Raw genomic sequence first — 12,756 nt, 5'->3', positions numbered from 1 at the left:
TGAGAGAGGCCAGGATTTTAGATCCAGAGCCGTCATTGCACAAGTAACCTACTATTCCAAGTCAGTCATATTGTTAAAAGCCAGTCACGCTTGACATTTCAAGTACGGCATTTGTGCCTAAATTCACAATGCTATTTTATAATCTGGTTGCATCGATCTGATTTACATATAAGGCCTATGGGTTTTATTTATTTATTTATTTATTTTTAATTTTTTTTTAAGTTTATTTATTTTTGAGACAGAGAGAGACAGAGCATGAACGGGGGAGGAGCAGAGAGAGGGGGAGACACAGAATCGGAAGCAGGCTCCAGGCTCTGAGCCGTCAGCCCAGAGCCCGACGCGGGGCTCAAACTCACGAACCGTGAGACCGTGACCTGAGCTGAAGTCGGACACTCAACCGACTGAGCCACCCAGGCGCCCCAAGGCCTATGGGTTTTAACTAAGAGACAATCTTGTATCTAAAAGGAGAATGTTTAGAACGATAAAGCATTTGCTTGACAGATTGGGGGAGGCACTAAAGTAGGGTTATCCTAGAACCCCAGTTATAGAGACCTAACAGAGAGGCAGACACTGTGCCTTCAGTGGAAGATAGTCTATATTATAATCTAAATTACTATGATTTATTATAAGTAAATAGGAGTAGAAATAAAAATAAGGCCCTCTAAAAGTCAGTTTATCATGATCTTAATAACAGTAAGCACTACCATCTACCATTAATGAGTGTGTATCTGCCAAATATCTTACACAGCCCTCACAACTTTATGAAATAGGTAGTATTATTTCCTCTTTTTAGAGATGAGAAGACTTGGGCTCAGAGCAGTTTAGTAATTTGTCAAAAGTTGAACAGCTTGTCATTGCAGAGCCAGAAACTGATGCCAAAGCCCCTGGGCCACCTATTGTGTTACTAGCTGCAGATTTTCTGAAAACAGCCCTTTCTTCCATCACAAATAATAATGCATGTTAGAAAAGACTGACTTCACGCCAGGCCCATCTTTCTGCGGGGTGGCCTACATTCTTTTGGTCACATCAGCCTGGCTATCTCCCACATTTAGGTCCGATGGGAGAGAGGGTCACGGTCCACCAGTTGAAGTTCTGAGACTGAACTTGGTAAAGGATAATTATAAGAGAACCAGTAACAGGAGAACTATATGATAAATATGTATTTTCTCCAATATCAAAGAAATTCAAATAATTGATAGTCATTCTGGACCTGTTTCTTCATCTGGAAAATAGAGAAGTTACAGGTTAGATGATCCTTAAAGTTCTCTAGATCCTATTTTCTATTTTTGAATTTAAAAGTAGCTTGCTTTTACAGCTCAACCACAGGTTCAGTGGTTCAGATAGCTGGCAGAAGGGATTCAGGTAGGTGAAATTTCTAAATAAAAGCATGCTGATGGCTCAGGTAGTTCTCCCTGACCTAGTAGGTGCTTTACAAGATCCTTTAGTACACTGGTGGGGGCCTTCTCCCAGCCAGCAGGGTGGCTCCTTGCCAGACGGTCCCACTCACTTGTGTTCTGTGTTCTGGACTCAGGATTGTGTGTCAGCTGCAAAGGATGCTGTCTATAGCCGTAGAGGTAGACAGGACCCCCACCTGCAGCTCCAATAAAATTGCTGAGATGATGTTTGGATTTGTGCTGGACATTCCTGAGAGGAGTCAGAGGTGAGTCTTACTTTTGTTTCTGTTTTATGTTCTGGGAACAGAATTTCAAAAGAAAATTCCAAACAGTAGTTAAATTGGGAAAGACGAGAAGGAGGGATAGTTTCTGTCTCGTTAGTCTTTTGAAATAAAGAGGTTCTCAACTGATTATTTGAAACTAAGGCAAAACCTCTTGAGAGCAGGCAGGATGCCTTAAGTGGAGCCTGCAGTTTCTTACTTGATTCATTTGGCTGAGAACTTTACTCATCCCTCAAGGTTCAGCTGTTCTCTGATCCTCAACCATAGAGCCTGATATAAATGTTCACTAAAGGCTTGGTGGATGAATGAAATAGGCATGTCCAATATTAGCGGAAGAAGAGGTGAGCCAAGAATGAAAACAGTTGGACCTGGAGAATAAGCCCAAACAGTAAGAATAAGGAACTCAATTTCTCTAAGCATGCATTAGTAAAGTGTTCCCTTAGAAGGAGATAAAGAAATAGAGTTCTTGGCAGGGACCAGTGATTCCTTCTTTAAACCAGTAATTTTAGAATCCAGAGGAAAAATAAATAAATGAATGAATATGAATTCATGAATAGTGGCTAGTGCAGGAAATAACTATGAGAGAGCCATTGAACAGTAGTGTCTCTTGGGTAAATTATCTCTATCAGAGCTCCATGTGTGACTTCTGATCCCCATCGCATAACTCCCAATTGGCAGGCGAGACTGTTCTTCTACAGTTCTGGTTCCTCTATTAGAAGAAAACGTCATATCAAATTGTACTGTAATAGAGATTTAATTAAAATACCCCAGTGAGATTAAGGAAACCATTTATTGAGTCCCTACAATGACATGTGTCATTGTCACATTAGCTATCTCATATTTTCACGTTTTCATACGGTATTCCTATTTAACAAATGAGAAAAATACTTAAAGTAGCGAAATCATTAGTCCACGGTTACACAGCTCATTGGATTCATAATACAAATTCAAACCCAGGACTTTTTGATCCCAAGTTCAGTGTTCAAAGGAAGCAATATGTTATAGTGGTCAGACCGAAGGAAGCGTACATAAATGCCATGCTCGGTCTATCACTTTGTCGGCAGTATTTCATTTGGGTCCAACTCGCATGCCATTCATTCATATAAGCCTAGATTCTTATGAGAGATGGGAAATCTAAGGAATGGGTAACTGTAAACACATTTAGACCTAACGCTGACAAAAACAATTTAAATAAAGCCTGACCCTGTTCTAAAACTCAGAAGGGGCAAATTGGCAACTACTCAAATTATACTAGAAGATACGTTATATAGCCTTTACCTTGGTTTATTTAAATTCTTTAAAGTTTAGGCATAATTTACACACAATTAAATTGTATAAACTGATTTGCATAAGTATTCCATGGATTTTGACAAATGCATAACCCATGTCACCTATCATTTTCCAGTGACTCACTGATAGTATGTAGAAATCCTGCTGCAACCTTGCTAAATTCACTTATTATATCTAATAAGAATATTTTTGTGGTTTTCTTAGGATTTTCTACATACACAACCATATTTTCTGCAAATAAAAGCAGTTTAACATCTTCCTCTCCAATCTGTATGCCTTTTGCTTCTTTTTCCTACCTTATTACATGGGCTAGCACCCCCAATAGAATGTTGGAGAAGTGATCAGAGCAGATATCCTTGCCTTATTCCTAATCTTAGTGGGAAAACATTCAGTCTTTGACCAAGTATAATGTTAGCTATAGATGTTTCCTAGAGGTTGTCTGTTGGATTGAGGAAGCTTCTTTCTATTTTAGTTTCTATAGTGGAGTGTTTTTATGAAAACTAGGTATTGAAATTTGTGAAATATGTTTTCTGCATCTATTGAGATAATCGTAATTTTTCTCCTTTATCACATTGTGATGAATTATACTGATTAATTTCCTAATGTTAAACCAACCTTCCATTCCTGGAATAAAAAATCGTACTTGGTGTGTATTGACAGATTCCATTTACTAATATTTTATTAAGGGCTTTTGCATCTGTGTTTACAAGGGATATTGAGCTGTAATTTTGTTTTCTTATAATGTTCACCGTCACTCATATTTAAAGAAATATAAACTAAAACTACGCTGAGGTGCCGTTTCTCACCTACCCAAATAGTAAGAATTTTGAAGTACAATAAATACATTCCAGTAGAGAGGTTTTGAGGGCACCTGGCTGGCTCTTAGTAGAGCATGTGACTCTTGATTTCAGGGTTGTGAATTCAAGCCCCATGTTGGATGTAGAGATAACTTAAACATAAAATCTTTAAAAAATAAAAATAAAAAAAAGAGAGAGGTTTGAGAAAGCAGGTACTCATATGTTGCTGGTGGGAATGCAAAATGGGGCAGACCTGTTGGGAATTCTGAATTATCTAACAAAACTAAATGAACATTTGTCTCTTGACCCAGCAAGCTCACTTCTAGGAATTTGCCCTGAAGATACACTTCTAACAATATGAAAATACCATATGTAGGATTTTCACTACAGCATTGTTTATAATTGTAAAACATTAAAAACAACCTAAATGCCCATTCATAGTGCAGTGGTTGAATATCCATAGTACATCCACACAATGGAGTATTATGCAGTGGTAAAAAATAAATAAACAAACAAACAAACAAATAAATAAAAGTAGGAGCAAATTTTATGAACTGATTTCCAAAATATATTATTGAATAAAAAAGGCAAAATATAAAGAGTATGCATAGTAAATATATGTATCTTTTTGTAAGAAAGGAGAAATTTTTAAATGTACATGATTATGATCCTTTGTCAAAAAAGGAACAAAGTTAAGAAAAATGGCAGACAAAAAATGGCAACTGGCAGACTAATCAAATTGCTTACATTGAGGGGATGGATGGCAATGGGCTGGAAGAGAAAAGGTACTAGGCCAGAGTGATAATGGTGATACTGGTGGTGATGGTGATGCTATAATACTTCTAAGTACAAACTTCTTCGTATATTATGACTTTTAGGCTTTGGGGGCTATTCTAATGTTTTATATACTCCAAAAAGGAAAATAAATCAACAAGAGAGTTGAAAGATAAATCAACAAAGGAGAGCCTAACATGGAATACAGACAAATTAATCTAATTGTGCTTTAAATAAATAACATAACCGGGGTGAGGGGAGGTGTATGAGGGGAGGGGTGTGAGGGAGAAACAAGCCCAAGTAACTTTTTTTTTTCACTTTCTATTTTTAAATAATTCTGGATTCACAGGAGGTTGCAAAAATTAATACAGAGAAGTCCTACTACACTTCACCCTGTTTTTTCCCCAGTGATTACATCTTACATAACTATAGTACAATATCACTAACAGGAAATCGACACTGGTGTAATCCACAGATCATATACAGATTTCACCCAATTTGCATGCACTCCTTTGTGTGCAGTGTGATCACATGTATAGATTCATAGATTCACGGAACTACCGGCACAATCCAGATATGCAGAACTATTCCATCTCCACAAGGATCCCTTTCCTTTTACAGCCACACCATCCATCTTCCCCAATCCCTGGCAACCACTGATCTGTCCAAGTAATTTAAAACACAGTATTTGGGGGGCGCCTGGGGGGCGCAGTCGGTTAAGCGTCCGACTTCAGCCAGGTCACGATCTCGCGGTCCATGAATTCGAGCCCCGCGTCAGGCTCTGGGCTGATGGCTCAGAGCCGGAGCCTGTTTCCGATTCTGTGTCTCCCTCTCTCTCTGCCCCTCCCCCATTCATGCTCTGTCTCTCTCTGTCCCAAAAATAAATAAACGTTGAAAAAAAAAAATTTAAAAAAAAAAACCACAGTATTTGGACTAAATATTCTCAGGCTAAAGAGAAAATGAAATGTAAATAAATATTGGAACTCTTTTTCACAGAGGTATTAAGTTAACAATTCAAAAATTATCTTATGTGTATTCTAGGATTAAACAAATAAATGTATTGTGGATAATGAGAGCCAAGTTTCTCACTGTCAGAGAAGAGAGTTACACATATGAAAAGGGGAAAGGATAGAAGGAACCCTGTGGTGCTGGATTGGAATTGGAGGCATCAATATGAACTTGTGGTTTCTAATAAATATGGAAAGATAAAGAAATAGATGTAGATGTGTGACAGTGCTCTGTGTGTGTGTGTGTGTGTGTGTGTGTATTCATTCATACATCTTTTTCCTACCTGTGCCCACTGAGAGAACATAAAAATAATTGCACTTTAGTGGCAATAAGCTCACCTAGGACCCAGATCTTTGTTTCTAAATACCAATTTACCCTAAAAGGAACAAGAGTTCCTTGAAGGAAAGGATAATTCCACAGCCGAGGTAGGGAAAAGTACAAGATGAACCTGGAACATCTTGTGCCAGAAAGTAAGGAAATGTTCAGACTTGTCAAAAGACACACGAGCCAGCTTAAAGGGCTTCACTGACCGGATCTGGGATAATTTGGCATCAGAATAAATATTGACAGTAAAAGACTATAAAAACTATTAAATAAAATAAGAATCTATAATTCTAATACTGACAGGAAAGAAGAGAAAGGACTTTCTTCCTTACAGTTGAAAGCCAATTAATAAATATAAGAAGAAATGACGAATTGGGAAAAAAATGCCATTTGCAACCATCATGATAATAGTTTAGGTATAAATGGATATTAAAATGGTGAAAGTTTGTGGAGTACCAAGATATTTGCATAATCTCGAAGTGTATTGCCACAAGATATTAATTATAATAGGGAAAAAATAATAGTGGAGGCCCTACCTTAGTCACTAAGTGATCAAAGTTAATACCAACAATAAGGTAAGTTGGCATCATGTGCCTTTTGATATGATGCACTGAGAAAAACAAAACATAATTCTTGTAGTACTCTTGCCCCAAAACGCATAACCTCAGTCTAATTGTGGGAAAATAATCAGACAAATCCAAAATGAGAAACATTCTATGAAAAAAACGGACCTGCACTTTTAAAAAATGTCAGTGTCATGAAAGACAAAGTACAATAAAGGAACTAACTGTAAAAACAGACAATACAATGTGTAATCTCTGATTTTCTTTTGTTATAAATAGCATTAGGAGGACAATGAAAAAAATCTGACTAAAGTCTGTGGATAATATTATGTTAAAGTTAATTTCCTGATTTTGATCATTGTATTTGATTATCTAAGAGAATGTCCTTGTTTTTAGGAATTATACACTGAAGTATTTAGGGGTAAATGGGCATCATGTCTGCAGCTTACCCTCAAATAGTTAAGAGAAATAAATTGAAAATCAAAGACAGAAGGATAAAGAAGATGTGATAAGCATTTGGTGAAAAGCATTAACAGTATTTGGGAATTCTTTGTACTATTCTTGCAACTCTTCTGTGTGTCCAACAAAAGGTTAAAGGAAAAAAGGGTATGTTTATTGTAAATAGCATAGAGTCTGGCTTTTTGAGTCAGCTGACAATCCCTACCTTTTAATGGGAGTTATTGATTCCATTTACATTTAATTGTTGGTTTTATATCTGTCATCTTGCTATTTGCTTCCTATTTGTCTCTTTCTCCTTTGTTCACTTTTACCTCCTTTTCTGCCTTCTTTCGGATTATTTTCGGTTATTCCATTTAGTCTTTCCTATTGGCTTTTAGCTTTTTTTAATTAAAATTTATTTTGGGGCACCTCGGTGGCGCAGTCAGTTAAGCATCTGACTTCTCGGCTCAGGTCATGATCCCCCAGTTCGTGAGTTCAAGCCCCGCCCGCATCAGGCTCTGTGCTGACATCTCAGACCTTGGAGCCTGCTTCGGATTCTGTGTCTCCTCTCTCTCTCTGCCCTCCCCCACTCACGCTCTGATCCTCTATCAAAAAATAAATAAACATCAAAAACATTTTTATTTTGACATCTATTTGCATTAGTTACAAGGAAGAATACAGAGAGATCCCATGTACTCTTTAACCAGTTTTCCCCAGTGATAACGTATCACAAAACCATAGTGCAGTGTCACAACCAGAACATCTAGATTGGCGCAAGCCAACATACAGAACATTTTCATCACCACAGGGATTATTCATTTTGCCCTTTTATAGCCATATGCCCTTCCCTCCCACCCCTTCCCTTCTTAACCTCTGGCAACTAATCTGCTCTCCATTTTTACACTTTTGTCATTTCAAGAATATTTTATAAATGGAATCATACAGTATATAACCTTTTGGGGTTGGCTTTTTACACTCAGCATAATTCTCTAGAGATTCATTCAGGTTATTGTATCAGTAGTTCATCCCTTTTTATTACTGAATCGTAGTCCATGGTGTGAGTGTATCTTGGATTTTCTTTAACCATTTACCCATTGAGGATATCTGTTGTTTAGTTTGGGACTATTATGAATAAAGCTGCTATAAATACTCGTATACAAATTCTCATGGGAACAGAAGTCTTCATATCTCTAGAATAAAGGAGTATATACAAAGGAGTATACAAAGGAGTATATACAAAGGAGTATAATGTTTGTATCATATGTCCGTGACATGTTTAGTTCAAGAAACTGCCAAACTCTTTCCCTGAGCAGCTATACTATTTTACATGCCCACCAACAATACATTTGTGATCCAGTTTATCTGCACCCCAGCCGGCATCTGGTGTTGCCACTGTTGTTGATGTTAGCCGTTCTGATAAGTCTGTGGTGGCGTCTCAGTGTGGTTTTCATTTCTCTAATAGCTAATGAGTGTGAACATCTTCTCATGTGCTTAGTATAACTTCTTTATTGAAATGTCTCTTTTCATTTTCTAAATGGATTGTTTGTTACTGTTGAGTTTTGAGAATCTTTTTGTATCATAGATACTACTTTTTCGTCAGATCTGTGGTTTGCAAACATTTTCTCCCATTCTGTAGTTTCTGTTTTCAGCCACTAAACAAGGTCTTTCACAGACCAAAAGTTTTAAATGTTGATAAAATACAATTTATCAACTTTCCTTCTATGGATACTTTTGTGCCAAAGATTCCTTGGGGTTGTCCATATAGATCTGTGTCAGTGTGTTATCTTGTATATAGGGACAGTTTTATTTCTTCCTGTCTAGAATCTTTATGCCTTTTATTTCCTTTTCTTGCCTTACTGCACTGGCTAGAACTTCCACAGCTATGTTGAATAGTCGTGGTAAAAGCAGACATCTTTGCCTTTGTTAATGACCCAGGGGAAAACATTCAGTTCATTAGTTAATTATTTATTAAAATATAAGTTCACCATGAATTATGATGCAAGCTGTGGGGGGGTTTTGTAGATGTTCATTAACAAGTTGAAGAAGTTCCCTTTTACTCCTAGTTTTCATCGTGAGTGGTTATTGAATTTTATCAAATACTTTTCAGCAAATTATTTTTAATAATTGCCCTTAGAATTAGAATATGCATCCTTAACTTACTGTAGTCTGCCTTGAATTAATATTATGTCACTTAACACGTGATGTAAGAATCTTAAAAACTTGTATTTCCGTTTACCCTGCTCTCATCCTTTGTGCTTTACTGTCATACACTTTTACTTTTACATAGGTATAAACTCCAGAATGAAGTCACATTTTTGTTTTAAACACTTAGTTGCTTTTAAAACAAATTTAAGAGATGATGTGGGATGGGGCGCCTGGGTGGCTCAGTTGGATGAGCGTCCAGCTTCGGCTCAGGTCATGATCTCACGGTCTGGTCCGTGAGTTCCAGCTCAGAGTGCTAACAGATCAGAGCCTGGAGCCTGCTTTGGATTCTGTGTCCCCCACCCTCTCTCTGCCCCTTCCCCTTCCTCCCTCTCCCTTTCTGTCTCTCTCTCTCTCTCAGAAATAAAACATTTTAAAAGAGAGAGAGAGTGGGGCACCTGGGTGGCTCGGTCGGTTAAACGTCTGACTTCGGCGCAGGTCATGATCTCACAAGTTCATGAGTTCGAGCCCCGCGTCAGGCTCTGTGCTGACAGCTCAGAGCCTGGAATCTGCTTTGGATTCTGTGCTTCCCTCTCTCTCTCTGTCCCTCTCCTGCTCACGCGTTCTCTCTCTCTCTTTTAATGTTTATTTATTTTTGAGAGAGAGAGAGGATGTGGGAAGGGTCTTTCATATTTACCCTCCATGATATTGTGATTTATAATAAGAAATATATATAATTGGTCTTCATCCCATTTTTGGCACAGAGCTAAAACCCTTGGAATTTCCTAAGTGAGGAGAGCTAAAGGTGCCTTTTATTATGTTAATGAAGTCACTTTTGGAATATCCCTAGGGTAGGTATGGGAGCTGGTTGTTAGGAGAACCAACTGTGTCCCAACCCCCAACCCCCTACGTCCACCTTCCTACGGGATGGGGAGAGGGGCTGGGGATGGAGTTTAATCACAAATAGTCAATGATTTAATCCGTCCTGTCTATCTAATGAAGCCTCTATAAAAAAAAACCAAAAGGACAGGGCTCAGAAAGCTTACAGGATAGTGAACACAGGGAGATACCAGGAGAATAACAGCCTCAGAGAGCTTGGAAGCTTTTCACCTCTCCCCATACCTTGCCCTGTACATATCTTCCATCTGGCTGTTCCTGAGTTACATCCCTTTATAAGAAACTGGTAAACTAGTAAGTAAAATCTTTTTCTGAGTTTTGTGAGCCATTGTAGCAAATTGATTGAACCTGAGGAAGGAGACCTAGGAACTTCTCATCCACAGCCAGTCATCCAGAAGCACAGATGACAAACTGGATGTGAGGGTGGCATCTGAAGTAAGGGTGGAGGGAGTCTCATAGGATCCATAACCTGTGGGATCTGATGCTATCTTCACGCCAGAATTGAGTTAGCTGCTTGTAGTGTCAGAAAAAATATATACATCAGACCCACATCGTTACCATTTCTGGTATTCTTTCTTGAAGATCCAAGTTCCATTTGGTGTCATTTCTTATCTACCAAAAGAATTTACTTTTTAAAGTATTCTTGTAGTGCAGGTCTACTTATAATAAATTCTCTCAGCTTTTATCTGGAAATGTTTTTATGTCACCTTCATTTATGAGTGGTGTTTTTACTTGATGTAAATTCTAGGTTGATAGGTAATTTTTCTTCATTTATTTTAAAGTTGTTCCATTTTCTCCTGGTTTGCTAATGAGAAGTTCTTAGAACATCTTACTGCAGTTCCCCTATATGTCGTGTGTCTTTTTCTCTGACTGCTTTTTTTTTTTTTCCAGCAATTTGATTATGATACCTAGGTGTGGTTTCCTTTACATTTATCCTGCTTGGGGTTCAGTGAGCTTCTTAAATCTGTGAGTTGATGTTTTTCATCAAATTCTGTAACATTTTGGCCAGGATTTTTTTGCCCCAAACCCTCAACTTATTCTGGGGATTCAAGTACATATATGGATTGCTTGACACAGTTTCACAGATCACTGAGATTCTGGTGTTTTCTGTTGGTGTTGTTTTGCCTTGTTGTGTCTTGACTCTTTTTTTCTATTTCAGTTTGGATAGGCTCCAAGATTCCCAATCATTTCTTTCACAGTGCCCAATTTGCTGTTAAGCCTAAGCAGTGGTGTCTTTTTTTCCATTTCAGATATTATATTTTTCAGATCTGGTGTTTCCATTTGGTTCACTTTTATGGTTTCCATTTCTCTTTGCTAGTAGTCCCCACCTACCTAGTCACTCATTAGGTACATCTTGTTTTTGAAATTCAAATTTGAATTGCTATAGATCATTGTACCTCCATTTCCTACTCTGGCCAATGCATGAAAATGATCTTTTTGTCCTTTGTGTATCTCCGAGTTTGCCACCTGTGGATTATAAAACCAGGACAACCGCGAGCCCTGGAAACAAAGTTAGAAGAGAAAATACAGTTTGAAGTAAAAGGTTATTGAATAGGAAAACTGTCTTGTGAAAGAAATAGGGCAAATACACAGTACAGATTGGACTTTAAAAAGAATTTGGGAACTATCTTGCATATGTAATCATTTGGAGTTCCTTATATCAAGAAAATGTGTCAGAGAAAATACACAATGATTTTCAAATCATTAAAGAGATAAAATGGATAGTCACAAATTATTGTTGACTTTTCAAACTTTTGAATAGTAAGAAGCAAAGGTTAAAAATATTCATTTTGCTTTCATACAAATAATATATGTGCCTGACGCAAAAGCAAAGGGAAAGGGAAAAAAGATTAAAATAATAAACTCTTTGTGCTTTATCCTTTTTATAAATGGCAGTGGCACGAAGAACCCCCTACTTTTCCAGATGTTGCAAAACTACAAAGGGCAAGATGTTACAGGAGAAAGAGCTCTTGGATCAGGGCTACCCGTGTTCCTTACAGCTGCACCTCCTTATGTGCTCATGAGCTGTCTGCTCCCCGGAACTGCTGTGACCGGCAGACCTGACAAGGACTGACAAACCTTTAAGAAAACACCTTGGAGCAGATGCATCTGAGATTTATACCATTCTTCTAGAAGCTGACATTGCTTTCAGAACAATGAGCTTGATTCACCTTCCCGAAGCACAGTTAGTTTTGTCATTTTGTAGCCCTCCCTCTCTGAGACTTTGAATATTCTGGAGCCCACCCTTGCTGGTCGAGCCCTGCACTGGGTAGAGTGACAGAGTCAAGGGCAAGAGCCCTCTGGGACTCTCAAGTCCTGGACTTGAAATTTAAGAGGCTACACTGCCCACAGCTGTGTATTTTTTACTTTATTCGTTTTGTCCAGGTTTCTCCTCTCTGGAGAAAGTCCTCCTGCCTTGAGTCTTCTTTGCTCTTCCTGGACCACTGTCCCATGCCTCCTCCTCCATTAGAAGGCCACTCGGAGTCCCCTGACCAAACGTACTCTCTCCTGTTTGTGTGTCTGGAGCACCGCAGGCAGCTCACGTACACATGCACTTGCCCCGCGCTATATTTAAGTTCCCGTCGCGTACCGTCCGCCCTTGTTCAACAGTCAGCTTTTGGAGAGAAATACCTTCTTTTATTTACCTTGATGTTCTTTGCTGGGCCAAACAGTACCTGGCACACTGTGGACACTCGGAAATATTTATCTCATATGAATTCTCTTACAGTGTGAAGTTACCCTTTTTCATTTGTCCTCAACTTATCTTTTCCAAATGTCAAAGACTTTTCCCTCTTTCTGGCAGTGGTTAATTCATGAACAAATCCCCCTCTGCCCTGTCCACAAGCTT

The 12,756-nt window shown here is 38.3% G+C and overlaps 1 protein-coding gene across 1 annotated transcript in view; it reads left to right on the top strand.

Moving 5' to 3' along the window:
- Positions 1–12,756, top strand: part of SIMC1 (SUMO interacting motifs containing 1) — an 82,648-nt gene that overhangs the window by 61,587 nt on the left and 8,305 nt on the right. The window contains exon 7 of the mRNA XM_047854337.1: positions 1,532–1,660. Coding sequence (XP_047710293.1) covers positions 1,532–1,660 — 129 coding nt within the window. The remainder of the gene's footprint in view (positions 1–1,531; positions 1,661–12,756) is intronic.

Source organism: Prionailurus viverrinus, chromosome A1 (genome assembly GCF_022837055.1).
Source record: "Prionailurus viverrinus isolate Anna chromosome A1, UM_Priviv_1.0, whole genome shotgun sequence".
NCBI lineage: Eukaryota > Metazoa > Chordata > Mammalia > Carnivora > Felidae > Prionailurus > Prionailurus viverrinus.
This window is presented reverse-complemented; position numbering and strand designations above follow the sequence as displayed.